The 26,830-nt window shown below is 40.5% G+C and overlaps 1 protein-coding gene across 3 annotated transcripts in view; it reads left to right on the forward strand.

Annotated features, from left to right (window-relative positions):
- The window catches only part of LOC129775801 (transcription factor hamlet), a 282,723-nt gene that overhangs the window by 227,705 nt on the left and 28,188 nt on the right, over positions 1–26,830 (forward strand). For all 3 annotated transcript variants that reach the window (XM_055780903.1, XM_055780905.1, XM_055780904.1), the window contains exons 4-6: positions 3,708–3,833; positions 3,909–4,032; positions 22,391–22,694. In XM_055780903.1, the coding sequence (XP_055636878.1) occupies positions 3,708–3,833; positions 3,909–4,032; positions 22,391–22,694 (554 nt within the window). The remainder of the gene's footprint in view (positions 1–3,707; positions 3,834–3,908; positions 4,033–22,390; positions 22,695–26,830) is intronic.

The following is a 26,830-nucleotide window of genomic DNA, read 5'->3' on the forward strand; positions in this document are numbered from 1 at the left end:
GGCGCACCTATGACCCCAAAAACTTTGGCGATTTGTCATTTCAGTTTCGATATTGTGTTAGTACGCAAAACATTTGTTGGCGTTGGTAATTTGTTGATCTGAGGTGGAAAATGTCGAAAAAAAAAAGATATTTGAATCAGAACAAAGAGCTGTTCGTGAACTGAAGAAAACTGGTATGAGTAACCGGAAAATTGAAAGGAGAGTAAACGGATCCGAAACATCGATTCGAAATGTGCTGAAGAAAGGTGAAAAATATGGCATTCAGAAACGAAACTAAGGGGAATACCAAAATAAGCAATTGGAATGAAAAACTGGAGCTGGCCAGACAACAGAAATTAAGAAGGAACTTGGACACTCGATTAACAATAAGCGCATTGCACAGATATTGCGCGAATCTACACTACACTAAAAAGGCCGAGAAAACTGAAACTTAATTCAGCTTCATCAAAAAGCATATGGCATGGCGAAATGAATGAAAACAGAAGAAAAGATGTTTCATTATACGTAGAGTATTATAGAGTATTTATCGATTTCACTTCACTCCAATTGACTAAAACGATTCTTTCAATAATGACTCTGGAAAAGTGAAAGTGAAAAAAGTGAAAGAACCAAGTAAAAAAAAACGTTCCCTTAGTTTCGGAAATGACAAGCCGGCGGCGAAAGGATATCTTCAGCAAATGTTTAAAAAAAATGTTTGAAAGAGATCAAAAGTTTCTTTACAAACCATTCGAGAATTGTATTTCAAAAACTGTATTTTATTTAATGCAGTAAAATGTGCTATTGAATTTTTTGAAGTGGTCTTATTTGTTTATTTAAAAGAGAAGCTTTGATATATTATTTTCAATGAAATTGGTTCTGTTAAACCTTCGAGGATCGTATTTGAAAGACTTCGTGTTTTGTTTTTGCAGTACAGTGGAACCCCGATTATTGCTCTTTTGTTTTGGTCATAGCTTTCATATTATTTGACCACTTGTGCACACGATATATTGAAAAAACATACTTTTCAGGCTGAAATATCCTTATTTCGTTTTTACACCTCGTATATCGTTATCCGCGGTGACCCAGCCCGACTATTTCGCGGATAACCGGAGTTCTACTGTATATAGAATACTCCCTTAAGTGGGAGTCTTGTTTTTTGATGATGTGGCTCTACGATAAAGTGCCCAGATGGTCAGAGGTCTAACGCGGGACACAAAAAAACAAAACGTTATGTATATACGTTATGTCATTTATTCGTGAAACTCTTAACATGTGTTCTTGCAATTAAACCTGGTCTGTATTACTTCTCTCTAAGTATCGGAACTCAGTTGTGATTTTTCGGTGGTTTAGATTTTGATTACGCCTGAAAATCACTCGCTCAGTCAGAGCATTTAAGCCTGGCAAGCACGATTCAAATTCTATAATTTTCTTCAAATTACCGAATGGAAAGCTCGAAATTTTCAATCCATTTTTCAACGATTTTAGTGCTAACGTATGCATTGGAAAAATGGACTAATTTCGGATGGCGTTAATCGCTACTACAAAACTACAAAACTATAAAAGATAATTTAATGGAACAAATTTTCCTTAAATCTTACGTTTATTAAGCCTACAACAAACATTATTCAAGGCTGTTGATTCGCATCCTTGCACTGTCAAGCAACTTGATGATTTTTTCATACTGCCAGCTCCACTACACAGCGAAGGAGTTGAACATTCTGAGGCACTTAGTATTCGCCAGATATAGCCGATCTGGTATTTACAACATCCTGTCCCTGCCGCTCCTTAAGCCGGGAGATCGAAGCAACTGGTCAAACGGTGTAGGAATCTGGCTAAAATGGACATTTTTATGTGGAAGCGTCAGACGAGACCTGCCGTATCTGAGCAGAAGGCAATCACCCAGAAGGAGTAGCTTGAGTTGCTGGTGGGAAACTTCTTCCCGGCGAAAGAAGTGAAAAACTTCTCTTCGTGCTCATAATGAAAGACGATACGTACTTGATACTTGAATTCAACGAATGGCAGTGGACCGGGTACTTTACGTTCCCCAGAGCGATGACGTCGAAAATATCATCCACATCAAGTTCTCGAAGAAGATCCTTCTCTGACAGATGAGAAGGGAATGACCAAGTCGGTCTTCTTTCGAGTCATATGGTGAACGGGGAGATATACAGTACGAAGTGCTTGCCGAAGGTTGCGAAGGTGATGTGGTCTTTATGCCGAACCTGGGATCAGCCCATTATGTTCACTGGAGGATGGATCGGTTGGAGATAAACGCGAGGACCACCAACCTTCCCAACATTCCCCAGCTTCGCCCGATAGAAAACTTTTGGACCAAAATAGAGAGACAGACGACCACCAAAGACACGAAAAGGTAAAACAATACACCGATATACATCTTTTCATCGGCCATGGTTCAGGTTCCGGCCAACTTCCGTAAGACCGCCCAGCGCTTCATTTACGATACTTCATCAAACAATTCTGCTTCTTCCTGTCCAGTATACACTAGTTTTTCCGGATTATTTAACACGATAAGCCCTGATCGAGCTAGGGGACTAAAGATGAACTTTTCGTCTGATTCACGTTGGTTTCTGCGGATCAGTAGGAGTCTTTTATAAAAACCTTTTTCCAATTTTGTTGCTGTCGTTTCCAGTTTCCACACTCTCTAAACAAAAAGTCCACTGCTGGTGCGATGAAACCAGCTCAACGTATTAATCTTTGGATGCATTGGAAGCGCTCTTCAACAGTCTGCCAAATAAAAGTTTTTTTTTGAGGCTCATCCATTTAAGATAATCAACATAATCAAATCGTAATATTGAAATATATTGATTTTTTTTTATCCCATCCATTTATTAGGCTCATTTAGCAATTCAGCTGTCACAGAGCCGAATTTATTCGTATACATTTTTATGTTAAGATAAGTATTGTTGTATATTACACAGTAGCCATTTTTTTTTGGCTTAAGATTCCTATCCATCGATAAACATTTGTTTTTTTATCTATAACACAGTAGCTGTTTAGGCCTAAGAATATTCCAATTCTATCGATACACAACACATGCCGCCTTTTTCAGCGTTAGAATATTCCTATTGTTCGAATGTTCACAGTTGGACTATTCACAACGGGACTGTTGATATGAGGCTTCCATTGCTGTGTTAGAATTAGCACCAAATACCGATGCAGCAGATCGTAATGTGAGCGGTAAGGGACTGGGATTACCGACACATGATGATTGTTGCGTGGACGTCATAGCTAGAATAACACACAAAGATGGTCAGTTGAGGGGCCCTGAGTTATTAGCTCATGATCGTTCGCTTAGTAGCGGACACGCAACCAATTAGGCTACGAAGACCCCGAAGACCCCAATATATTGATATCGCGGGACATTTTCGCTGCTTGTGCCAAATGCGGGACGTTTCGCGGGACGCAATATTACGCGGGACATTTTGTTGAAATGATAATTTGATAATTTGCGATGCTGCAAGGAAAATAAACAAGTTATACTGTGAAATAATTGAGCGTACTGCACTAAAAAATTGTTTTCGAAGAAATACAGAACAGCATTGAGATTGAAATGTATTCATAAAATAAAAGACAGCTGGCAACCCTGCCGGCGTATACCAGATTCGTGAGGGATCGAATCTCGACTATCCAGGCTTAGTTCTCCAACCTACCACCATCCACTAATGGGGCGTTCCTCTCTCTCTCTCTCTGTCTTGTTCTCATTTCAGTTCATGAACACAAACCTTCGCGGCCTGCTGGACGCCACCCTGGAAACGGTCAATTGGTGTGGGAACATCCGTAGCGCCGAAAACCCGGCGGAAGTGAATGTGCAGCAGTTTTTCAAAGATGGTTATGTGAGTCCGTTTTGAAATTCCTGACAATATTTTGTCTCACTAATTGCGTTTTTTTTCTTGTTTCATTGTTTTCAGCTGTGGTATAATGTCATTTGTGATATCAGTCCCGGCCAGGAGCTGCTACTCACATCCGAGCATCCCGCCTCGCATCATCATCGGATGGAATCGAGCGACGATCGGAGTGACCGTGGGGGATTGGGTAAGTGGCTGCACACACTTTAGTATTTTATGTTTCTCTTTCATAACGTGAACCAGGGTGAGGGAGATCCGTGTGACAGATGTTTCGGCAGAGGATTAGCCGTCGTGGGTCGTTTAATTGAGTTGTGGAAAGACGTGCGCTGGCCGTCAATGCACTTATAAACGGATTGCGCTTCATTCTGCAACTGCAGAATGCAAATCAAATGACGCAGGCAGAGGATTATGAGTGGCTTGCGTTTGGGTGAATTGAAATAATTTTAATCTCAGCGCTCAGATCGCTATCGCGCGTGTCAACCGCCGATTCTTAATTTTCGTGTGCAACAGCTGTCCTTTCGAACAGTTTGCAGCCCTCTGTCGGTGAGAGTGTTAACCTGTGAGGCGTAGCGCAAATATGTTAATGCTTATGAGGTTTCTTCTGTCGTATTCCGGTCTGCAATAACCGTGAAGAATCAGACACGTTTTGACTCTTTTTTCAACCCCTTTTTTCTATTGCTCTGCTCGCTTACGCTCTTGTTCACGTGTTCGACTTAACTTAGGGAAAAGCGGTGATGACGGTGATGTGTGCAATTTGAAATTGATGCGATTGGAATGAATGCCGGCAGGGAGAGAAACGAAAACGAAAAGGGGGTGCATTATCTATCGTGCATTCGGAGGATTTTTTTTTCGCCCTGCAAACGGCTCTGCTCGCTTTGTTGACATTTATAATTTGCAAATTAGGCGTCGGCAGTCGTAGTCGTGTTTCGCCTCGGTAACAAAGTCATAAAAAATTATTGTTCCATGATCAGGCAAAAAACCGTGGGACAAATCGATTTTGGGTGTGCGCGGCGCATTTACGGGGCGGGATGCGATTGAATTTATGACGACTTGGAAGCGTGCGTGTTTTTTTTTGGCCTCGAAGGATGCACGATCTCGCTAGATCAAGGAAACAGAAAAAAATAATACATTTCCTTGCAGAAAATAGCTCAAATAGATTCGCGATCCATGGATCGCTCATTGTCTCGCCAGAGAAGCGTATCGATTTCATCGGTTCTACACCCATCATTAATCACATATGCATGTCGCCTTTCTGCAGCCTCATCATCACTCTCCGGCAGAAAGGGTTGCATCGCATCGACGCGAGGATGCGGGACGACAGTGCGCCAGATTGGCTCAATTTACAACCTTGAAATGTGTTCACGTAATCCACTCCGCATCTCGGTGCCCGGAGGCGGCCAGACTTAATTGAGTTTGCCACACATTTCTATCAAAACTCCGAGTACCGAGTCCCGGGGGTGAGCTCCGCCGCCGCCACCGTCAACCGATGGCTCAACAATAGCCGATCATGAAAAAGAGCTGACAGTTTATTAGTTGACATAAAGGATTAACGCACCCGGAATGTGGGACTGGGTCCGGGCCACAAATAGCCAGTTTCGTCCAGGAGCACTGGGCTGCTGCCGCCTATGAATACCATTCACGACAGCCAAACAACATACCATTAATTGTTTTCCGTTCAGCTTTTCAGCCCCTTGCTGTTGCAGCTCACCGCCATTCGATGAAATTCGACATGATAAGCGAGTGACACACATATTTTTTGCTGTGTGTTATTTGCTTTGAAATTATATCTTTGCTCTTATGATTGCGTTCCGAGCCGGGTGATGTAACATTGATAGGGGTGGATTAGAGGGATACGCCAGGTTTCCGAACAGCGGCGAGAACATGGAAAAGATGACGGCGATCGGATCATCATTATTGCTGTTGTAGGGAGGAAACCGTAATTTCACACTTAGGGGATTAATATCTGTCGCTCCGATGAAGTTGTTGTAAAGAGATACACACACGCCAATTGTTGCGTTGTTGCGTTGGGTGTAAATTGATAAATTATCGTTGCCACATGAGGGACGAGATAGGCGCGTGCATCCCGGTGAAGCGTTTCCGATCATTAACAACATTTTAAACGCTTTTTTCCTCAAAACATCCGGCCTGCGCCAGCCAGCAGCAGCATCTCTTTTTTCTATGTGTATTATTGTCGTAATTTAGATGTCGCCGAATCGATATCATAAAAAAGTTTTCACCCAGCGGCTGGAGAAACAAAGCCCCGCTAATTCCTATCAGGCCGCCGCACAACGAATCTCCGAAGGACTCGTGTGGCGGTAACGAAGTCGTCAATTACAGAAACACTCTCTGGGCCGGCCGGAGCCTGCATTTCGTTGCCTTTTGATATCGCCACAATCAATCAGAAGCCAGGCAGGACGTGGCGTGGCGCGTGTGCACAGGTCACGGACCGTGATTCCATTGCGGAGATATTACACGCGCGGTCATAAATTATGATCGCTAGCTAGCGAACCACCCCTCGGCGCGTTCCGCCGTACAACGAGGATAACTCTAATGGCGATCATAATTGTCCACCGCCCGCGTGTGTCTGTAACGGTGGTGTGAACTACTGCACCGGGAGAGGTCAAGATTGTTTTTGGAAAATGTTTTCCAAAAACTAATTGGTCATGGTGGAGGGTGAACAATGGAACTGTGTGGTAAAGAGGGTGAATTTACTTTTAAAAGTTTTGGCCAAATATTTGATTTCGGTGGCCGGTTTACTGCCGCATTCATTTCGCCAGCATTTGAACGCTAATATATGCTTTAATTTTAACAAGTTTTTTTTTATAATTTCTGTGCCGCTTGTCTTTTTATGCAGGTTTACCGTGAAGCTTCTCCGCTTCTGGGGAGCATTACAACACAAAGTATTGGGACGCTGAATATTTTTTCCGATGTTTTTTTCCTTCTTCTCCTTCTTCTTCTTCTTCTTCTTCTTCTTCTGTAGGAGCATTGTACCACTGCGACCATTAGTTTGATCTATTGTAGTGCACTCCAGTTTGCTACGTATGCAGTGTCAGTTCGTTCCATCACTCAGGGAATAAGTGATAGTCGCACCAGGACTTTGCATATCCCCCCACGAAGGTTTATGAAGTTCCTTACCTGTTTTGGTTCAGCAGACCAAATCTCGTTAGGCATAAGAATGCCCTTTCCAAGAATTCGCAGACTTCGCTGAATTAGTGTACTGCATTGACACAGTAAATGTTCCGAAGTCTCAGATTCGAAATTGCAGAAATTGACAGTTATCATCTGCCAGTTTTCCGATTTTTTTAAGGTGATATCTGCTCGGACAGTGTCCGGTCAATAGACCGGTTAATGTACTCAAATTTGCCTTATTCAAGCTGAGTAGGTTGCGTGTTCTTTTGTTACAAGGTGTAATTAATAATTTGGATTGTCTTGGCGTTGATAGAGCTCTCCAGTTGGCTTCAATCGTTGATATTTCCCAGGTTTTGAGCTCCGATTTCATACATGATTTAGATAATCCACAAAATGGCTCAGGTCCGACGAATTTAGTTGAAGATCCTAATCTTGCTAAGAGATCGGCTTTTTCATTACCTTCTGTACCGCGGTGACCAGGCACCCAGTATAGGTTAACTTCGTTAGTAGCAGCTAGTTGTTTAAGGATAAAATACATTCCCAAACTAGTTTTGACTGACATGTGTGTGCTTTTACTGCATTAAGAGCTGCTTGGCTATCTTTTTTTTTTTTATAAATCGTTTATTTTTACAGGCTCAGTTACATTAGTTTAAAGGAGCCGAATTCTTAAATGTATTTTTTAAAACTATACATATACAATTTTCCTAACACTATGGTTAGTAAGGTGGAAAACCGATTACTCGCGGTTTACTCGAGTTTAGAAGGGTGACATATTCTTTCAGGAAGGGGATGGGATATAAGGGAATTGTTACAATGTTGATGATCACACTCAATTCTTAAATCTATTCGTATATCTATTGTATATTTACATTTCAACTTATTTTATTGTTTATACCAAGGGGGGCAATCGCTCGCAATGGATGAAAAGGAGGGTATGAAGACATAGGGACAATCACACACGAAGATCGATAGTTTTAAGGGAAACATATATTTGGGTCATGTAATCAAGGTCTAACCGAGCCAACACATCTCTCACCGGCACATTGGGCTGTCTTCCTCGGGCCCGAAGGGAGTTTTCTAAATTCGATCTGGCGACAAGATACACCTCGCACGACCAAACAACATGCTCGATGTCGTGATAACCTTGACCACAGACGCAGAGATTGTTGCTGGCAAGATTGAAACGAAAGAGTAGCGCATCTAACGAACAGTGATTGGACATGAGTCGGGAGAAGGTGCGAATAAAGTCCCGACTCAAGTCCAGACTCTTGAACCACGGTTTGAGGCTAACCTTAGGGATAATCGAATGAAACCACCGGCCCAATTCATCTTCATTCCACTTTCGTTGCCAGTTAGCGATGGTATTTTTGCGGACTAAAGAATAAAATTCATTGAAGGCGATTGGACGCTGATAAATGTCGCCCTCAATCGCACCTACCTTTGCTAATGATTCAGCCCTCTCATTACCCGGAATTGAGCAATGTGAAGGGACCCAGACAAAGGTAATGACATAACAGCGTCTGGATAAAGCACTCAAAATTTCTCGTATTCTCTCAAGGAAGTACGGCGAATGCTTTTCCGGCCTCACTGAACGGATAGCTTCGACAGAGCTAAGACTATCCGTTACAATGTAATAGTGTTCAACAGGTCGTGAGGCGACGCTGTCCAACGCCCAATGAATTGCTGACAATTCAGCAATATACACTGAGCAAGGATTCTGAAGACTGTGTGAGGTGCTAAAAAATTCGTTGAACACTCCAAATCCTGTGGACTCATTTATAGTGGACCCATCAGTAAAGTACATATTATCACAATTGATACCCCCATACTTTTCATCGAAGATCGTTGGAGCGATCCTCGATCGTTGGTAATCTGTATATCCATGGATATCTTGCTTCATGGACAGATCAAATTGCACAGAGGAATTGATGTAGTCAGGGAAACAAACACGGTTGGGAATATACGAAGAAGGATCAACCTGCATGGAGATGAATTCATGATATGAAGTCATGAATCCAGAAAATTTAGCTCGATCAGCTGCTCAAAATTTCCGATCACCAATGGGTTCATGACCTTACACCGGATGAAGAACCAAAGAGATAATAAATTGAAGCGATCTTTTAGTGGGAGTACGCCTGCCAAAACCTCGAGACTCATGGTATGCGTTGAGGGCATACATCCCAACGCAATACGGAGACAAAGATACTGAATTCGCTCGAGTTTAATGAGGTGTGTTTTGGCAGCTGATTGAAAACAGAAACTGCCATACTCCATCACTGAGAGAATAGTTGTTCGATACAACATTATAAGATCTTCGGGATGGGCTCCCCACCAGGTGCCGGTAATTGTACGGAGAAAATTTATTCTTTGTTGACATTTTTTACTCAGATACCTAATATGGACCCCCCAAGTACATTTGGAGTTGAACCAGACCCCAAGATACTTGAATGACATAGCATGAGTGATCGGTTTACCCAAAAGTTGAAGCTTTGGTTTTGCTGGTCTATGCTTCCTAGAAAAAACCACCATCTCTGTTTTCTCCGTGGAGAATTCGATCCCTAGCCCAATGGCCCAGGTTGAAAAATTGTTCAATGTATCTTGTAAGGGTCCTTGCAGGTCGGATTCGTTTGGTCCTACGACAGACACCACTCCATCATCTGCAAGTTGTCTTAGGCTGTAATTTTGTGTAAGGCAATTGTCGATGTCGCTTACATAGAAGTTGTACAAAAGGGGGCTTCAACATGAGCCCTGGGGGAGGCCCATGTAAGAGACCCGACTTACTGCCGAATCTCCGTGAGAAAAGTTCAAATGTTTCTCACAAAGCAAGTTATATAACATATTATTCAATAGAGGCGGCAGACCCCGAGAGTGTAATTTGTCCGACAAAACCTCTATTGAAACAGAATCGAAGGCCCCCTTTATGTCCAAGAATACTGAAGCCATTTGTTTTTTTCGGCGTAAGCCATTTGAATTTCTGAAGAAAGCAACGCAAGACAATCATTCGTCCCCTTGCCCTTGCGGAACCCATATTGTGTATCTGAGAGTAGGCCATTCGTTTCAACCCATCGATCAAGGCGAAACAAGATCATTTTCTCCAACAATTTCCGTATACAAGACAGCATTGCTATTGGGCGGTACGAATTGAAGTCGGACGCGGGTTTTCCGGGTTTTTGAATAGCTATAACTCGTACTTGTCTCCAATCATCCGGAACAACATTATGCTCCAGAAACTTTTTGAATAAATTCAACAAGCGATGTTTGGCCACATCAGGGAGATTTTTCAGCAAGTTGAACTTAATTCTATCCGATCCCGGAGCAGAATTGTTACATGAAAGGAGAGCAAGAGAGAATTCTACCATCGAAAACTCGGAATCAAGATCGCACCTATCTTGTGGTATATCTCGAACAATTCTTTGCACGGGAGCGAATTCGGGACAAACCTTTCGTGCAAAACTAAAAATCCATCGATGTGAATGTTCCTCGCTTTCATTCGATGAAGAGCGATTTCTCATGTTTCGAGCCACTTTCCATAATTTTTTCATTGACGTTTCTCGTGACAAACCTCCCACGAAATTTCGCCAATAAGCACGTTTTTTACCTTTGATCAAGTTTTTAAATTGATTTTCAAGGTCTAAATACGTTTGAAAATTGTCAATGGTTCCTCGTTTCCGAAAAGCTTTAAATGCATTCGATTTTTCTACATAAAGCTTTGAACATTGGCTATCCCACCATGGATTGGGAGGCCTTCGGCGAATGGAGGAACCTGGGATGGGTTTCGTTTGAGCGCGAATCGCGCTGTCTGTTACAACTGTTACTGATTTGAAATTAAGACAATTGAACAAAAACAGAGTTTTGGAATGGCAAACAGCCTCTGGAAATGGTTTGGAAAGAGTATTGAAACAGATTGGAAAACGTATCCGATCAAGTAAACCTCAAAGTTTGTTGTCAAAAAACAAAAAAAAAAAAAGAATACAAAACTGTAGGACTAATTGTTAAAATAGATCAACTTCACAATTTTTCCGAATGTTATAGTGGGTCCATAATTCTAGCGAGTTCGGTCAACATATCTTTTGAGTGACGTTCCTATAAAAACATTTAGCCACTGCTTGAAATTAGTGCTAGGAACAATTGTTAAAAATAATTGAAATATGCCTATCGGTCCACATATATTTTTATTCGTAATATGTTCGTAGTGAATTTAAGTTACTGTTTTCCAAACATAAAACAATGAATGGAATTTTATTCTCATCATCATCAAAGTTAAGGTTAATTCAATTTTTTTTTTTATATTCATCATCAACATTTTTGCCTTTGAATTTTGTACCCAACGACCCAAAAGCCATCTGTCCGTTACAGAAGCGAGAACTAAATTTTCTTTCCCGCGCTAGAGCACCCCCTTTAGCGTGAGCACTCGACGGCATGTCGTCCCAGATGTTCTTCTTTCTAAGGCATGCGAGCCTGGACTCGAACTTGGGAATGACGACCACAGGATAATTTTTTCCGCGCAATTCCTTCCCGAGGTGACTTACCGGCGCTCCGAACTATGACCAAACTTTTTCCCACACTTTTGCTTCGGGAGGAACTTTTTCGGGTGACGTCAGTTGCGTTGCTGTTTGGGCGTTAGCTATCGCCAGGATCTTCGATTTTCCGGTGGAGACCTTGTCGAAGGGGTTATCTGATTGTGTACAGTTAACGAAACAAAGAAACCAAATGTGTCGTTGTATTTGACGTCATTTTGCACACGTGCTCACGTGTCCGCGTCGTTTTGGGGGTGGAGGTCACTGATTTTTAATTACTGTCCGAGCCCCCGCACACCGACCGTTTGACTTGCGATCAAGTGATCCTGACTCACCCTTCCGAAGGAGGGTCCCGACTCGGACAGGATCACGAAAGGCCAAACGTCCCCGTGAGTAGTCACTTCCGGTGTGTGCAACGGACTTGTGCTGCTTGCCTGTGCGGACCTTATCTTGTTCGTTGGATCGTCGTCGCCAGCGCCGAGGGTTGAGTGGAATTTTCGACGAATGAAATGTTGCGTTTTTGTGGTTTACAGTCCACTTTTTTGAACTTTAGTAAAATAAAGCAGAACCACTCACTGGCAGGTTTTTCATGAAGGGGGATGAATGCACACACCTGCCGGACTAGAAGATGGGGTGCGTGTGCCAATTTCGGCTTGGGCCGGAGTGGCCGGAAACCGTTGGAAGTCAGTTTGAATAATTGAATTAATTTTCTGGTTGTGATTCTGGTTCAGAAATTAGAGTTCGATGCTCAGTATATGACTTTGCATCCTCTCACAGAAGTAGCTACGGCGCTGCGACGCTGGCGTCAGCTGGTCTCACCGGGACGAACGGGGGGCGTGTGAAAATTTCTCACAAGATATCCGCCGCTCGCAAAACCGGTAAAGCACCGCGCCAGGTTGGGTGACCATCTGACGCGCTCAAGAAGCGTGAATCGTACAAGTCGGCCGGTAAGTCAAGGATGAGTTACGCTTGAAAGAAATTATAAATTCACTCGGGCTGAGGGGGGAGGAAGCGATTCGGGCTCGAAAGTCTCATTGCGCCTCGTCGGTGTGTGGTGCTATATGGGTATTTTGCGTGGGAACCTCCAAGCAATTGGGATGGAAGGAAGGGCGGGTTGATTTTAATGGTATCTTTTTTTGTGTTTGCATATTTTTATTGGCATTTCAACCCACGAATTTCGATCGGTTCGATGTCGAGTGTGGGCGGCTTGCCTATGTTTCTCATGAATGCCATCGATCCATCATAGCCCCAATATCGAGAATGCATTAGGTGATTGCTCAACCAACGTTCGACACCATTGGCGCCAGCTCGCAGTTACGGCTAGCGTCAATTGGATAAATTTTATTAGGATGATCTGGAATAATACTAATTTGTTTGTCTTTGCTTGACACCGGTGACAAATGTCAAATATATAATTATCGTGCGCTTCAGCGAATAGGGTTGTCCTGTTGGCGCTGAATCAAATAGTACTCAAAGCACAAAATACTGAATGACCAACCGCCTTGTTCCACTCGAATTATTCTTTTTTTTGGGGCTGGAAACCTGACCGTTCAACATGTGAAGATAAGACTGATTTTATTCATAACAATAATCACGTTGCACATATGGTGCTAGTGGTGGTGGTGGTGGCGTTGGTTGGCACTGGTAGTGGGTGCAATATGATGGCTAAACATTGTTATTATTATCCTTTTGTCCGAATATTAGGCGTCCTCCGCGACCAGCGAAGCGACTCGCTCCCTACTGGCAGGCAGGGAGCGACTCAAGTGCAGCACCCCGTTACGGAAAGGTGAGCACGAATCCGTGGACAGGACACCTAACGAAAAAAAAAAAGTAAAAGACTCATACACACAAGTAGTCTCCGCGCTGGTGTATACAAACGAGGCCCCTGTGGTGGGAGGGCGAAATCATTTCCATATGTGCGTTCTCACTCGTCCGCGTGACTTATGACTAACGTGATCCTTGCTCGACCGACCGTTCGGACCGCCGGAAGGGGTTTGGGGCGGAGGTGACGAGCGCACTATATGCTGCTGTCGGAAGCTCGGTTTGATGCGACGTTGATTCCGGGCTATTCGGCAATCGTCCCAAAGGTGAAGAAGTGTTCGGATGTCCTTTTGAGCTGAGTGAAGAAGATTAGTTGAAGAGACGTATTACAGTGATCGAAGTGGCCCATCTTGTGAGCATCTTTTTGTTTTTCGAAAGTGGATTTTATGTTCTTAACTGATCAGTGTTTTATAAAAGTAGGTGAACAAAAATCATCCCATTTATTCTATGGCACTCTGTTGCTCCACCGTGAATCACGTTTCTTATGCTCTCTGGTGGATGCTACAACTGCAACATACATTCAGCACACGGCTCGCTAGTGGTTTCGAACGGTGATTTGTGTAAGGGCAACAGAAAAGAAACCTCAATACCAGATCGCGAAGGTGCACGCCAAAGAAACTCGGCTAAGAATGCGCCACTCATTGCTCCGTTCAGCTAACTCGCTCCCCACTCCGATGGTGTGTTTAATATCAATTTTCTTCTCCTACTGACCCATTCTACGGACGGCTCCAGTCCCTGGAACCCATGGAGACGTTTGTGTGGTAGGCGGCGGAACGGACCCCGCTGATAGCCTGAATCTTCACGCTCTGTTTAGAAGATGAGTGCAGTCCACACGCTATAAATTACTTTTGCTCGGATGCTCAGAATGTTGTTGCCCTGCGGTGTTTGTCTTGTCCCGGTGGGGTTCGTTCTTCGGTAGCGCTTCGGATGCACAACTGACCATACCCAAGGAGAGCAGTTTTTTGTTGTTGCAGCGGGCCGCGCGACCTGCGACCAGTTGCGAACACGCGATGAACTGTGAGCTTCGTGCCAGGTTGGGAGGCGTTTGTTGCTCTCGGGGTTTCTTTCTACTGCCTTCTTAATTATATCGCTTCGAGAAGGTTTTCGTCCAAGGAATCGCAGCCGAGAGTCGTCGTAATAAGCCTAATTTATTCACAGTTAATTATGCACACGCTGCATGCTGCAGCCTGCAGCAGAGTGGCATCTTAGTTCAGTATTGACGACGGTGACGGAGTCACTGTTCCAGTTTTACTCTTGAATTTGAGAGTTTTGTTGTAGAGCATTGACTATAAGTGGGCCACTCAAATATTGTTGCTCTGTGGTTTTCTGTTTATATTAGTTGAGCACAATTTTGAAGTTGGGTTCGGTCGGGCGCTAGAAATGGCCTCGCAAATTGTGTCAAAAGATAGCAATTCACAGATTCAATCAATAAAATTTTCTATTTTTACTTTATAGGCATTACAAGTCCTTGAATGGCATTGATCTTTTATTATATTCGCCCAAATTAAGTTTTGCATACCCGAATCTGGAGCTTTTTTGTTATTTGGAGTTGACAAATACTAGATTCAAGACGGGAGGGAAATATAATTTCTTACATCAAATTGTTGGAAAACATCTCTTGCAAGCATTAACTTTTAATTGTATAACGCTGAACTTGACACTATTAAGCCTAGACCGCAAACTATGATCACTTACACACCAGATGTTAAGGTGCTCTCGCCAAATGGAACGATTTGCGACTTTATAATAAGGTGTCCTATTTTAAACTATATTTGATCAATTATTGGAGATTTGTGCGAACAGAACATCCGAGATATGGATTTTACTAGGTTTGGAGTTTCAGCAAATATCGCACCTAGGTAAAATTCTATTGAGAAATAACCGAGAAATAGCCATTTTCGAAACACTAATAAAAGAAATGTTTGATACCCATATGTTGAGATGATATAAATATATAGATAGAATATCATTCCAGAAAAACTACAAGCAAATGCAGATTTTGACATATCCGCCGAAAATACGGAACATCTCTGGTGTTTATTAGAACATGGTAAAGAACTAGATAAAATTCCCCGACAAATGCTACTAAGGATATCTTATGAAATAATTATAACTATTTAAGCATTGAAAAATTTTTGCAAATCGGATTCATTTTGATTATCCTCTGTATATCTCCGAAGCGCGAAGCTTGCCGATTTAGGGTCTATGCTGTTCATTTGTTTGTTTACACTGAAATCCCTTACCATAACAAAGCGGCTTTACTTACATTTCCCTACAACAAGGATTATTTACTAGCTGTTTTCTAAACTTTTCTCGGCTATTATTTTCAGCAGCTAAAAAATCATCGTTTTACACACTGTTTCCGAAGCTTGCGTATGTTTAATCGACCGACTTGTTTAAGTTTTAAAAATTTTACCCTTCAACATGTGAATCTTTTGTACAACTTCTATGTAAGCGACATCGACAATTGCCTTACACAAAATTGCAACCTAAGACAACTTGCAGATGATGGAGTGGTGTCTGTCGTAGGATCAAACGAATCCGACCTGCAAGGACCCTTACAAGATACTTTGAACAATTTTTCAACCTGGGCCATTGGGCTAGGGATCGAATTCTCCACGGAGAAAACAGAGATGGTGGTTTTTTCTAGGAAGCATAGACCAGCAAAACCAAAGCTTCAACTTTTGGGTAAACCGATCACTCATGCTATGTCATTCAAGTATCTTGGGGTCTGGTTCGACTCCAAATGTACTTGGGGGGCCCATATTAGGTATCTGAGTAAAAAATGTCAACAAAGAATTAACTTTCTCCGTACAATTACCGGCACCTGGTGGGGTGCCCATCCTGAAGATCTTATAATGTTGTATCGAACAACTATTCTCTCAGTGATGGAGTATGGCAGTTTCTGTTTTCAATCAGCTGCCAAAACACACCTCATTAAACTCGAGCGAATTCAGTATCTTTGTCTCCGTATTGCGTTGGGATGTATGCCCTCAACGCATACCATGAGTCTCGAGGTTTTGGCAGGCGTACTCCCACTAAAAGATCGCTTCAATTTATTATCTCTTCGGTTCCTCATCCGGTGTAAGGTTATGAACCCATTGGTGATCGGAAATTTTGAGCAGCTTATCGAGCTAAATTTTCATTCTGGATTCATGAGCTCATATCATGAATTCATCACCATGCAGGTTGATCCTTCTTCGTATATTCCCAACCGTGTTTGTTTTTCTGACTACATCAATTCCTCTGTACATTTTGATCTGTTCATGAAGGAGAAAATCCATGAAATTCCAGATTATCTTCGATCGAGGATCGCTCCTACGATCTTCAAAGCAAAGTATGGGCGTGTCAATTGTGATAATATGTACTTTACTGATGGGTCCTCTATGAATGAGTCCACAGGATTTGGAGTGTTCAACGTATTTTTTAGCACCTCACACAGTCTTCAGAATCCTTGCTCGGTATATATTGCTGAATTGGCAGCGATATACTGGGCGCTGGACAGCGTCGCCTCACGACCTGTTGAACACTATTACATTGTAACGGATAGTCTTAGCTCTGTCGAAGCTATCCGTTCAGTGAGGCCGGAAAAGCACTCGCCGTACTTCCTTGAGAGAATACGAGAAATTTTGAGTGCTTTATCCAGACGCTGTTATGTCATTACCTTTATCTGGGTCCCTTCACATTGCTCCATTCCGGGTAATGAGAGGGCTGACTCATTAGCAAAGGTAGGTGCAATTGAAGGCGATATTTATCAGCGTCAAATCGCCTTCAATGAATTTCATTCTTTAGTTCGTAAAAATACCATCGCTAACTGGCAACGCAAGTGGAACGAAGATGAATTGGGCCGGTGGTTCCACTCGATTATCCCTAAGGTTAGCCTCAAACCATGGTTCAAAAGTCTGGACTTGAGTCGGGACTTTATTCGGACCTTCTCCCGACTCATGTCCAATCACTGTTCTTTAGATGCGCTGCTTTTTCGTTTCAAGCTTGCCGACAGCAATCTCTGCGTTTGTGGCCATGGTTACCACGACATCGAACACGTTGTTTGGTCGTGCGAGCTATATTTTGTCGCCAGATCGAATTTAGAAAACTCCCTTCGGGCTCGAGGAAGGCAGCCCAATGTGCCGGTGAGAGATGTGTTGGCTCGGTTAGACCTTGATTACATGTCCCAAATATATGTTTTCCTTAAAGATATCGATCTTCGAGTGTGATTGTTCTTACATCCTTTCCCCCCCATTTTCTCCTCCTTTTCGTCCTTCGCGAGCTATCGGTTCCCTAACATTAGAATAAGTTAAATTGTTAATACATATTAGATGTAAGGATAGTTTAAGAATTCAGTGTGATGTGTGAGTATGAATGTGAAAGTGAGTGTGAGTGTGAGTGTGAACATGATTACAATCTCCTTACATCCCATCCTTTTCCTAAAGAAAATGTGTCACCCTTCTAAACTCGAGTCGACCGCGAGTAATCGGTTTCCTATTTCATTAACCGTAGAATTAAGAAAACATGTTAATAGTAAAAGTATAGTTGAGAGTTTGGCTTCTTTAAACCTATGTAACTGAGCCTGTACAAATAAACGAATTATAAAAAAAAAAAACATGTGAATAATAAGCTCTGTGACAAAGTACCAGTCATTGAGGGAGCGCGAAGATATACTGTCAGAATGGGCACCTCTGTCAGCTATACCGACGTGGAGGTTGAGCGTGATCTGCCATTCACTTTGTATACAATGCTCGATGTTTCGAGTGAGTCATTTAAAATATTCACAAATTTATTCGATTGTTGCAATTAGTCCATTGTGGCGTGCGCGAAGTCGTCTTGTTGAAATCACAGCAGAGCTGAGGTTTTTGCATAAACATTCGATGATCTTGGTCCGGTAGCGGTCATCGTTATCTGTTATATTTCACCGGTATCATATTGGAAGCAAAATGGATCAAAGGTTCCACATGTCCATAAATCGCACCAAGCGTCGTCAAATGTTGTACGACATCTCTGGCTATGCATGTTATCCTGTAGAATAAAAGTGGTGGGTTGGTCAGGTTCTAGTCTATTTTTGATGGAATGACGCACATATGAAAAAGTGTTGCTAATAAAATGTTCTATATCTTTTTTAACATCTATTATATCCACAAGCGTTACACTTATTCACAGAAATCTATGAACCCAAACTAGCATTGGCAAAAACATTCCATCTTCGACAGAAAAAAAAATGCTTTTTCGTGTGCTGGAGGGTGAAATGAACAATTTTAAGCATTTTTTCAAAAGCTTCAAAATATTTGTATGGGTGGGAGCAGAGCCAACATCTCTGACTGAACGTCAGCTTAAAATTGTACCCATTCCGGGATGCTAAAACATGTGCTAAAAATTGATTTTGGGTGTACGCGCCACTCACTTTTTCCTATCGGTGCTATAGCATTTTGTCTATGTTGGATATCAGTGGATTCTTCAAAACTCTCGCTACATCGTGTACTTCATCAATTGAGCATTTCCGAAACCATGTCACACTGAGTTATGATTCAAATTGTATGGCGATTCCAATCTTGCGTGATCCCACCATTCCAAGCCCTTTGAACCATTTCACGTGTGTTAGTAATTAAGTTTAGAAGATACAAACCTTCAAAAAATACGTATCAAAATTTAATGTAAATCTGACCCGATTTGCGTTTTTTTAAGGAATAGATTTATGTTTCGTGGGTCAATTTAATGAGTTTACAGAATCATTAATAAAGTTAAATTTTTTTTTCATTCATTTTCATTTTCATTTTCATTCATTTCACAAATTCACCATGAACATGAACTTACAGATCCATTAAGGCACTAATTCGGCTATTTAAGGCCAAATAGCAGTATATCAGCATTTTAGTGGTTGTAAGCTTATGATGAATATTGTTAGTATCAAGTATCAACATTTATGATTGCATGATTAATAATGCTCACAAACATTGAGACAAAGTCATAAATAATAAAAAAAATGTCGCAAATGTTTATATAGGGGAATGATGAGTGGTAATTAAAATACGAATACTTTCAACTCATTCATCTGTACCAACCGTGGTCCAGATAGCAAATGCATGAGAAAAACAGGTGATACAGGCTCGAATCCCAACAGATAATTTTCATGTTACATTTACTTCTCTGTTCTAATTATTGTTTTGTGAATGCAATGTTAAACAAACCCGCTGAAACTGAAACATTCACAAAAGGTTACGAAAAATCATCATGTAAAAATGAAATGTATATTCCGTAGAATTTTGAACGCCCATTTTAGCATTATATCTGAGAATATAAATATGAGAATATAAAACATATTAAGCATTAATTCAATGTTTTGTATGTAGATTTAGTGTTGGTCCAGAGCCGTTGAATAGTTCGGTTCGGTAAACACAATGCTCCAATGCAATATTACTCTGCATGAACCTGAATTAATGAAGTAATGACCCGATTATCAGGACATTTATGCATATGCACTTGTTAATGGTTGTTACCTTATAAAAACCAGATGGATTCGTTATTGTTACGCCATATATGTAATATGTTAGATACTTTCAGCTCCAATTGACTCAGTTCGTACATGTCCACAAAGCGGAGCTTCAATGGAACCCAAAAATTTTCAATTGAGCAAAGTCTCGATATCTCTTTCCTTTCGTTCTTTGTATTTAAGAGGCTTTAAATTTTGCAATTCATTTGCCTCTATCATCAGAACAGGATTTTATGTGAGAAATGGGCTTCGTTTGCTTCGCACCAATTTATGATTTCTCAAGGAGAAGATTCTGGCTTCGAATTGATCTCAAACCGGTGTTGGAACTCGATCGGTGTTCGGAGAACAGGGCTTGTCATTTTAGAATCTGAGAAATAAAAATGATTGTTTTTTCACTCTTTCGGTTCACTTCAGTCAGAACCATTTTGAATTGATTCATTTTAGCCTATCGGGGTGAAGTGAACTTGGTTTATTCTCTACATATACTGAAACATCGACTATCCTGTCTTGTGAATTTCTGCCATTTGTGTCATTCCTGCCTTTAAAAGTTGGAAAGCAGAAACTTTCATTGACGATTGAAACTGTTCAAATGGGTTATATTCATTATAATCGCCGTAGTGTTTCATTTTCAATGAGAATAGATACTTGCTGCTATTTAACTGAAGGTTCCACTAGAATGGTTGTCTTTCAATAAAAAGTAATTAATAGCGGTATAGGAGGGCACAGTAATCACGCTTACCACCACACCTCCGGCGCGGGCAATTGTTTACTCATGCTGAACTACTGCACAACCTTTTATATCACCGTTTGTTTATATGTTTGTCGAATACAACAACGAAACGTTCGTTTGCGTATGGAAAGCTCGGATAAATTAATGCTCTGATAATGACGGTAGAAACTTCGCTTCAGTGTGAAGAATGGAACGAATGAACGTCGAACGAAAGGAGCGTGCACGAAGGAAAAGAGATATTTTCTCTATGAAGCGTGAAAAGAGAGCAACAATGTATTGAATGAGAGCGACTTTGTAAGGCTCCATCATGGAAGACAGATGTTTCTTCTGGAGACATTCCTTTTCCTAAATTTGTTCTTTGGTGAGAAGTCACAACCAAAAGCTAAATAATTTTCAAGGAAGACAAAAAGGGGAGGAAACATGATTTCAAGAATCTGCCCTTCGGTTCTTATTCGGTTACATCCCCATTTCTGAAGGGTCTGATTATTTGTTCTTACAAATATATCACCAATAAAATCCTCAAGCTGTGATGCATAGTACCGATCAAAGGAACTTATTGTAGGAACAAGGCGTACTCTGACCAAATACAAAAGGAGTATTATTAAACAGTAATCGATTTCACCTTACGGATTCTTTCCAGGGCCATGCTTCTGTAAACTTCCGTCAAAATAACACGCGTTTCTACAGAAAGCGATGTTATTAGTAGATTGTTCTAATGACTATATCGAAAGAACGCTTTTACTATTAGAAATGTCAATGTCGAATAAATGTGGCATTTAAAATAACAGACAAAAAACGAATGACTGAGAACCGGTAGTTAGCTTTGGATCAGATCGTCGAGTATTACAGTTTGGAATGACCAACTGGAATCAATCGGTGAGGTATCCTTTTTCGGCCATTGAAAGAAATCCCCCTTGATGTAGAATTCGCTGCCTAAAAAAAGTCTCTCCCAGCGGGATTACCAATGTTGGTAAATTTTCTTTGCACAAGCCTGGTCATTTCGATTCAGTGGCTTCATTGCCTCCCGAACAGCATAAATTGGATCTTTCACTTTTTATGGCCACATCCCGATAGATCTATACAGAGCTTAGATTGGTTGAGTCTCTCGTTGACCTTCTCTGAATCTCCTGATCAACCACGATTAGTTCCTTGGACCACCCATCCCATATTATCTTGGGACCGATGAAAGCCTGCATGCCGTGCAGGCAAGTGAAAGCTCGTCATCCGGGCTGGCCGGCGTCCGGCTAGGAGATGGATATCAGGTGTCTCTCGAATCGCGCACGCGTTCACATCCAGCGAAATGTCTCTAGTAGGTGGCCCCAGTTCAATAGATCATCTAAAGCCGTCGGCGGCGTCGACGTTTTTTTCCTCTCATTTTTTGACAGTTCCTGTTATTCTCTCCGCGCCCAGTTGCCTCTAGTGGCGTCATTTTCAGCGAAAAACAATTAGTTCAAAAATCGATTTTTGCTGTCGGTCTTCTTGATTTTGGAGGAGGCAGCAAATAATTACGAACCCCTCGGATGATTGATTACCCGATCGAGTGGAAAAGATCGCGCAAAATGGGCATTCCGAAGGTACTGCAGCCGACGGATGCCGACGAAAGGTGCCATCCCAAGTCGGTGCACATCGCGCCAGCAGTGATGGTCAACGGTTGATTTGGGGGAGGGGTAACAGGTGATGATGTGCCGCTTTTTAACTCGCTAGGAAGCACTGGGCAGACCGCGGGTAATGATTATAGATGCTCTGAGGTTTTCCTTCGCTTTTTTTTCGCTGCGAAAATGATTGATGTGAATCGATCACTGCTCCATATTGACAAAACTACCGAAGATAAGTGCGGCAGATAGTAAATGAGTCCATTTCTTTTCAGGTTCCCAACACAGTGAAACATTCGAGGATGAGTTCAACACATCGACAGATCTAGATTCTAGTCACAAGGAGCTCCATAACAGCAGCAGCGGCCAGAACACCAACAACAACAACAGCAGTGGAAGTCATCATAACATAAGTGTCGACCACAACAGCCGGAACAGTAGCAACAACAGCAATAGCGCCACCAACGGGGCTGATCATCAACTGCAGGTCGCCAATTACGATCTCGCTGAAGACGAAGTCGACGAGGGCATCGATTCGCGGTGCGCTGTTTGCGATCAGCAGTTCCCAGATATCGATCAGTGAGTAGTAGTATGGAAGATATGTTTTTGTTTTGTTTTTTATTCTCTTGATTTACGAATTCATTCCGGCTGCGATAATGGGATAATGGTAATCGTTCATCGACTCGGGCATATTAAATATTCACAAGAAGCAATGATGAATTCACGGGAATCCTTGTGTGTACACAAAGAGGGGTGATGGCACCACGAGTCGTGGTGGCAGCATAATTTATCAAGCAACTCATTAGGTGCTCACTCGTCAAATTGACACGAAATGCACCCCCGCTCGCTCACACAGGTGCTCCCTAGCGGTCGCTGTGATTCTCACCGTGTGGCTCACACGCACCAATAAAGTAAATATTTCAAGAAGACATCCAATATTTAATAATGTCACATTCAACTAATATTAATTGACGAAACTCAGCCATCATAAATTATCGCTGCGGTGTGTGGAGTCAACCGTCGTGAGCCCAGAACTCCTCGGGGCTCGCAATCTCATTACAATGCTAATTAACGGATTTCACGGTTGGATCTGCGTTCACTCACCACCGGCCGCAGATTAATCTCTCCGAAGCACCCCAGCGTCAATCAGAAGATCGCAGCTCCCGAGAGCTGTCTCCCTGCGAGTGAGTGAATACAGTGATAGGCATAAAAAAGCCCACCTTGGATGTTTAGAGACTTTTCTCGATTTGTGGACTATTTTATCAAGTGCAATTTTTGTTAGATTTCTATTACTCCTTTGCATGACTACTTGAAGGTGTGCAAATATGCGTTAACAAAATTAAAACCACACCCCCGAAAAATAACATTAAAATCTCTCAAAACCTTTTAGTAATCCCTCGTTTCTTCATATTACGACAGTTAGAGCTGTGCGGTATTTTTAGCAATCGTTATTGGAGCAATATAAACAAAGTGTTGTTTACATCGTATTGAAAGAGCATTAGATAACGATTTTCTCAATTTTGTTTGGATATAGAACAATTTTGTTAAGAAAATACGAAAACAAATTAACAGAAAATTACACTGAAAAAAAGAAATTAAGAATTAAAATTAATTTTTCTCAAAAACGTATTTTTTCAAATTCCCGAAAAAATATGTGAATAGCCCTTACACTTTCCAAAAAGTCACTATAAATTGGAAGATGAGCACTTTTACAGGGGAAAAGTTTTTCTAACAATAACTTTTTCATGTTTTCTTTAAAAAATTACTGCTAATCCTTATTCGACTATGTTTTAGAACTTTTTAAAATATGAACTTTTGCCGGAGACATCAACTTTCTATCTTTCTATAGTTGTTCTATAGTTTGAAAAAAGGAACGTTTTACTCGTTTACTCGTTGAAATATTTTTTTCGATTTTTTTTTATTTAGACAGTTTCCTATATTGATCCAATATTTTCGTTGACCAAAATATGGCAGATATTATAGTTTTTGTGTTATAAATTTTTCTAAATAAACAAAAAAAATGACCCTTCTCAAAAAGTAACCTAAATCTGTTTCTGAGATTTCAAGTATGCAAAGCTGCTTGAATGGCCGATGTCTTTACACTCACAACGTTTCACTGCTAAGAAGAAGAAATCCATTTACTTATAATTGTGAAGTGACTGGAGAATGGTCTTGCTCGTTCTCTGATCTATTATATTATTAATATATATTTTTTTGTGCCTTTACTTTTCACGTAGTTAACTGCTGAATAACTTTTGTTTGATTTGATTTGTTTTTCACTTCTTGAATTATATTTTGTATTTTTTTTATTTATTCAAATCGTAGTTTTTTTTTGGGTTAAAGTGTTCAATTAGTTATCAGTACAAAGTTTTCAAATCACTGTGAATTTCCAGACTTTTTAGTTTGTTTCTATTTTTTCCAATAATCAAAGCAATTTCCATTCACAGCTTAAAACTTCATGATATGTTTTAATGTATAAGATGTTGTTGTTTTACTAGTTTGAAATTCCATGCTCTGGTTTTATACTTTATAATTACTACATCTATAGTTTTTTGATTTTTATATTGAAGAAAAGAGGGCACGAATATATAAAAAATATTAGTTTTGCACTATTTTCATTTTTTTTTGTGTTAAGCTTACATTTCTGACTTCTGACACTTACAATTTATTAATTATTATTTATTATTTTCATTTATTTCATTTCATAGCTTTCAAATGCATTTCTTTGGTTCATATTCATCCACTGTTCTCTTTTCGTTTTTATTATTTATTATTTATTATTTTCATTTATTTCATTTCTAAGCTTTTTAATGCATCTCTCTGGTTCATATTCATCCACTGTTCTCTTTTCTTACAATCTCCAGATTGCTTGTTTTACGCTAAGGATTAATTTGGCTGTTCGCCTGTTTTGTTTTTCTAATTTTCATATTTCCTTCGGAATGGATTTTTTCGATAAAAAAAAATTCATTCACTGCTCCGAACTTCGATTTCGAATTGTATTTTTTTTTATACTTCATTTCTCGGTTTGGTCATTTCAAATGATTATTGCTTATTGCTAAGGGTTCCTTTTTTGTTGTTTTGTTTTTCAAATTTTGAAATATGTAGCATTCCTGAATGCCAAATTCATTACTTAGAGTTTAATCGTCGAATTGAATTTTCTGAATTATTATATAAAAGATAAATAGTATATTCCCATAAATTGAAGATTTCATAAATTTTAATGTCGGAAAAGGTTCGATTTTCGTTTTGCGTATCTGTGTTTCTTATTTTTGGGTATTTTGAAAAAAAAAATCATATTTGTTTTTGTATTTTGTTGTGTTTCTGATTTTTTTGTTCTTTTACCATTTTTTTTTGTACTTTTTGTTTTTTCAATATTTTATGTGCTTTTATGTTCATGTTTTTGTTGTGTTTTGTTTTTACGTTCTGTGTATTTATATTTTTTGTTGCTTTTAGTTTGTAATGATATTTGAGTGCATGCTTTTTATTGTATGCTTTGTTTTTGAAACATTATCCAGCTATATGCCTAGATTAGCATTAGCGTTGAGCAAGTTGCACAATATCGTAGGTGGTACGAATTCAGAACTGTTAAGTTAAAAACTAGCTTCCATCCGTTGCTGATGATTGGTAATATCTCTTAGATGAAAGCATGTTTTCTCCAACAGTTAAGAATTTACCTGGCCACGCCCTTGCAACTGCTAAGGAAAGGAAAGGAATGTTTGTACGACATTTACTTAAGAGAGATGCAGAGAACTCTGCGATCTCTCATAAATGTCTCGGGAATTTTGGGATGTGTTAGTAATTATCCAGCTATATGCCTAGATGAGCGAAAACTATATAATTCTCATTTCATATTTTCCATCATATTTAGCTGGACTCAATTTATTAAACTAAAACCAAACATTTCATTTCAATGCCACGCAAAATGAAAACAGAAAACAAGTATGAAAGCCCGAGTTCGAGAGATAACAAATCACACAATAAAAACATAAATAGTTCAATATTTAGTGTGGCCTCCAGAAGCTTCAATGACCTATAGAATACGTTTGGGCAACTATCGGCCAAGTTTTGGAGGTACTGAGGGTCGATTTCGTTCCACGCCTTCTGGAGAGCCATGAAATAAATTTTCTTGTTAGTGACACCATCTTTCACCACATAGTTGTCGAGAATGGGCCACAGATTCTCAGTCGGGTTGAGATCTCTGTAATTTTCCGCTGTGAAATCTGCTGCAAATGATCCTGAACAACATGATTTCGGACTTGCATGCTGATTTTCTCTCCATCTATTTTGATTTACTCGAAAACTCTTTGTGCAGACAACGACAATCGACTGTTATGTGACAACGTAAGCAACACTTTGTTCATATCGCGTCAACTGAAAAGTGGTAAATAATATCGCACAGCCCTAGCTGTCATAGCATGTGGAAACGAGGGGTTACTTGAAGGTTTCGAATGATTTAAGCTTTTTTTTTGGGTGTGCTTTTATTTTTGTCATCGCATATTTGCACAGAAGGTATGTAAGGAAGTTAACCAAATCTAACATAAATGGTAAAACTTGTTAATTACTTGAAAGAATAATATTTAATATACATTTCTATGAAATTACGGTAGTAGTTTTTTATGAAATAGTCCAAAAATTTAGAAAAGTTTTTACATATACGTAATACCGTGTGGTGGGCTGTTTTTATGCCTATTACTGTATGTATATATCTCCCGTGG

Source organism: Toxorhynchites rutilus, chromosome 3 (genome assembly GCF_029784135.1).
Source record: "Toxorhynchites rutilus septentrionalis strain SRP chromosome 3, ASM2978413v1, whole genome shotgun sequence".
Classification (NCBI taxonomy): Eukaryota; Metazoa; Arthropoda; class Insecta; order Diptera; family Culicidae; genus Toxorhynchites; species Toxorhynchites rutilus.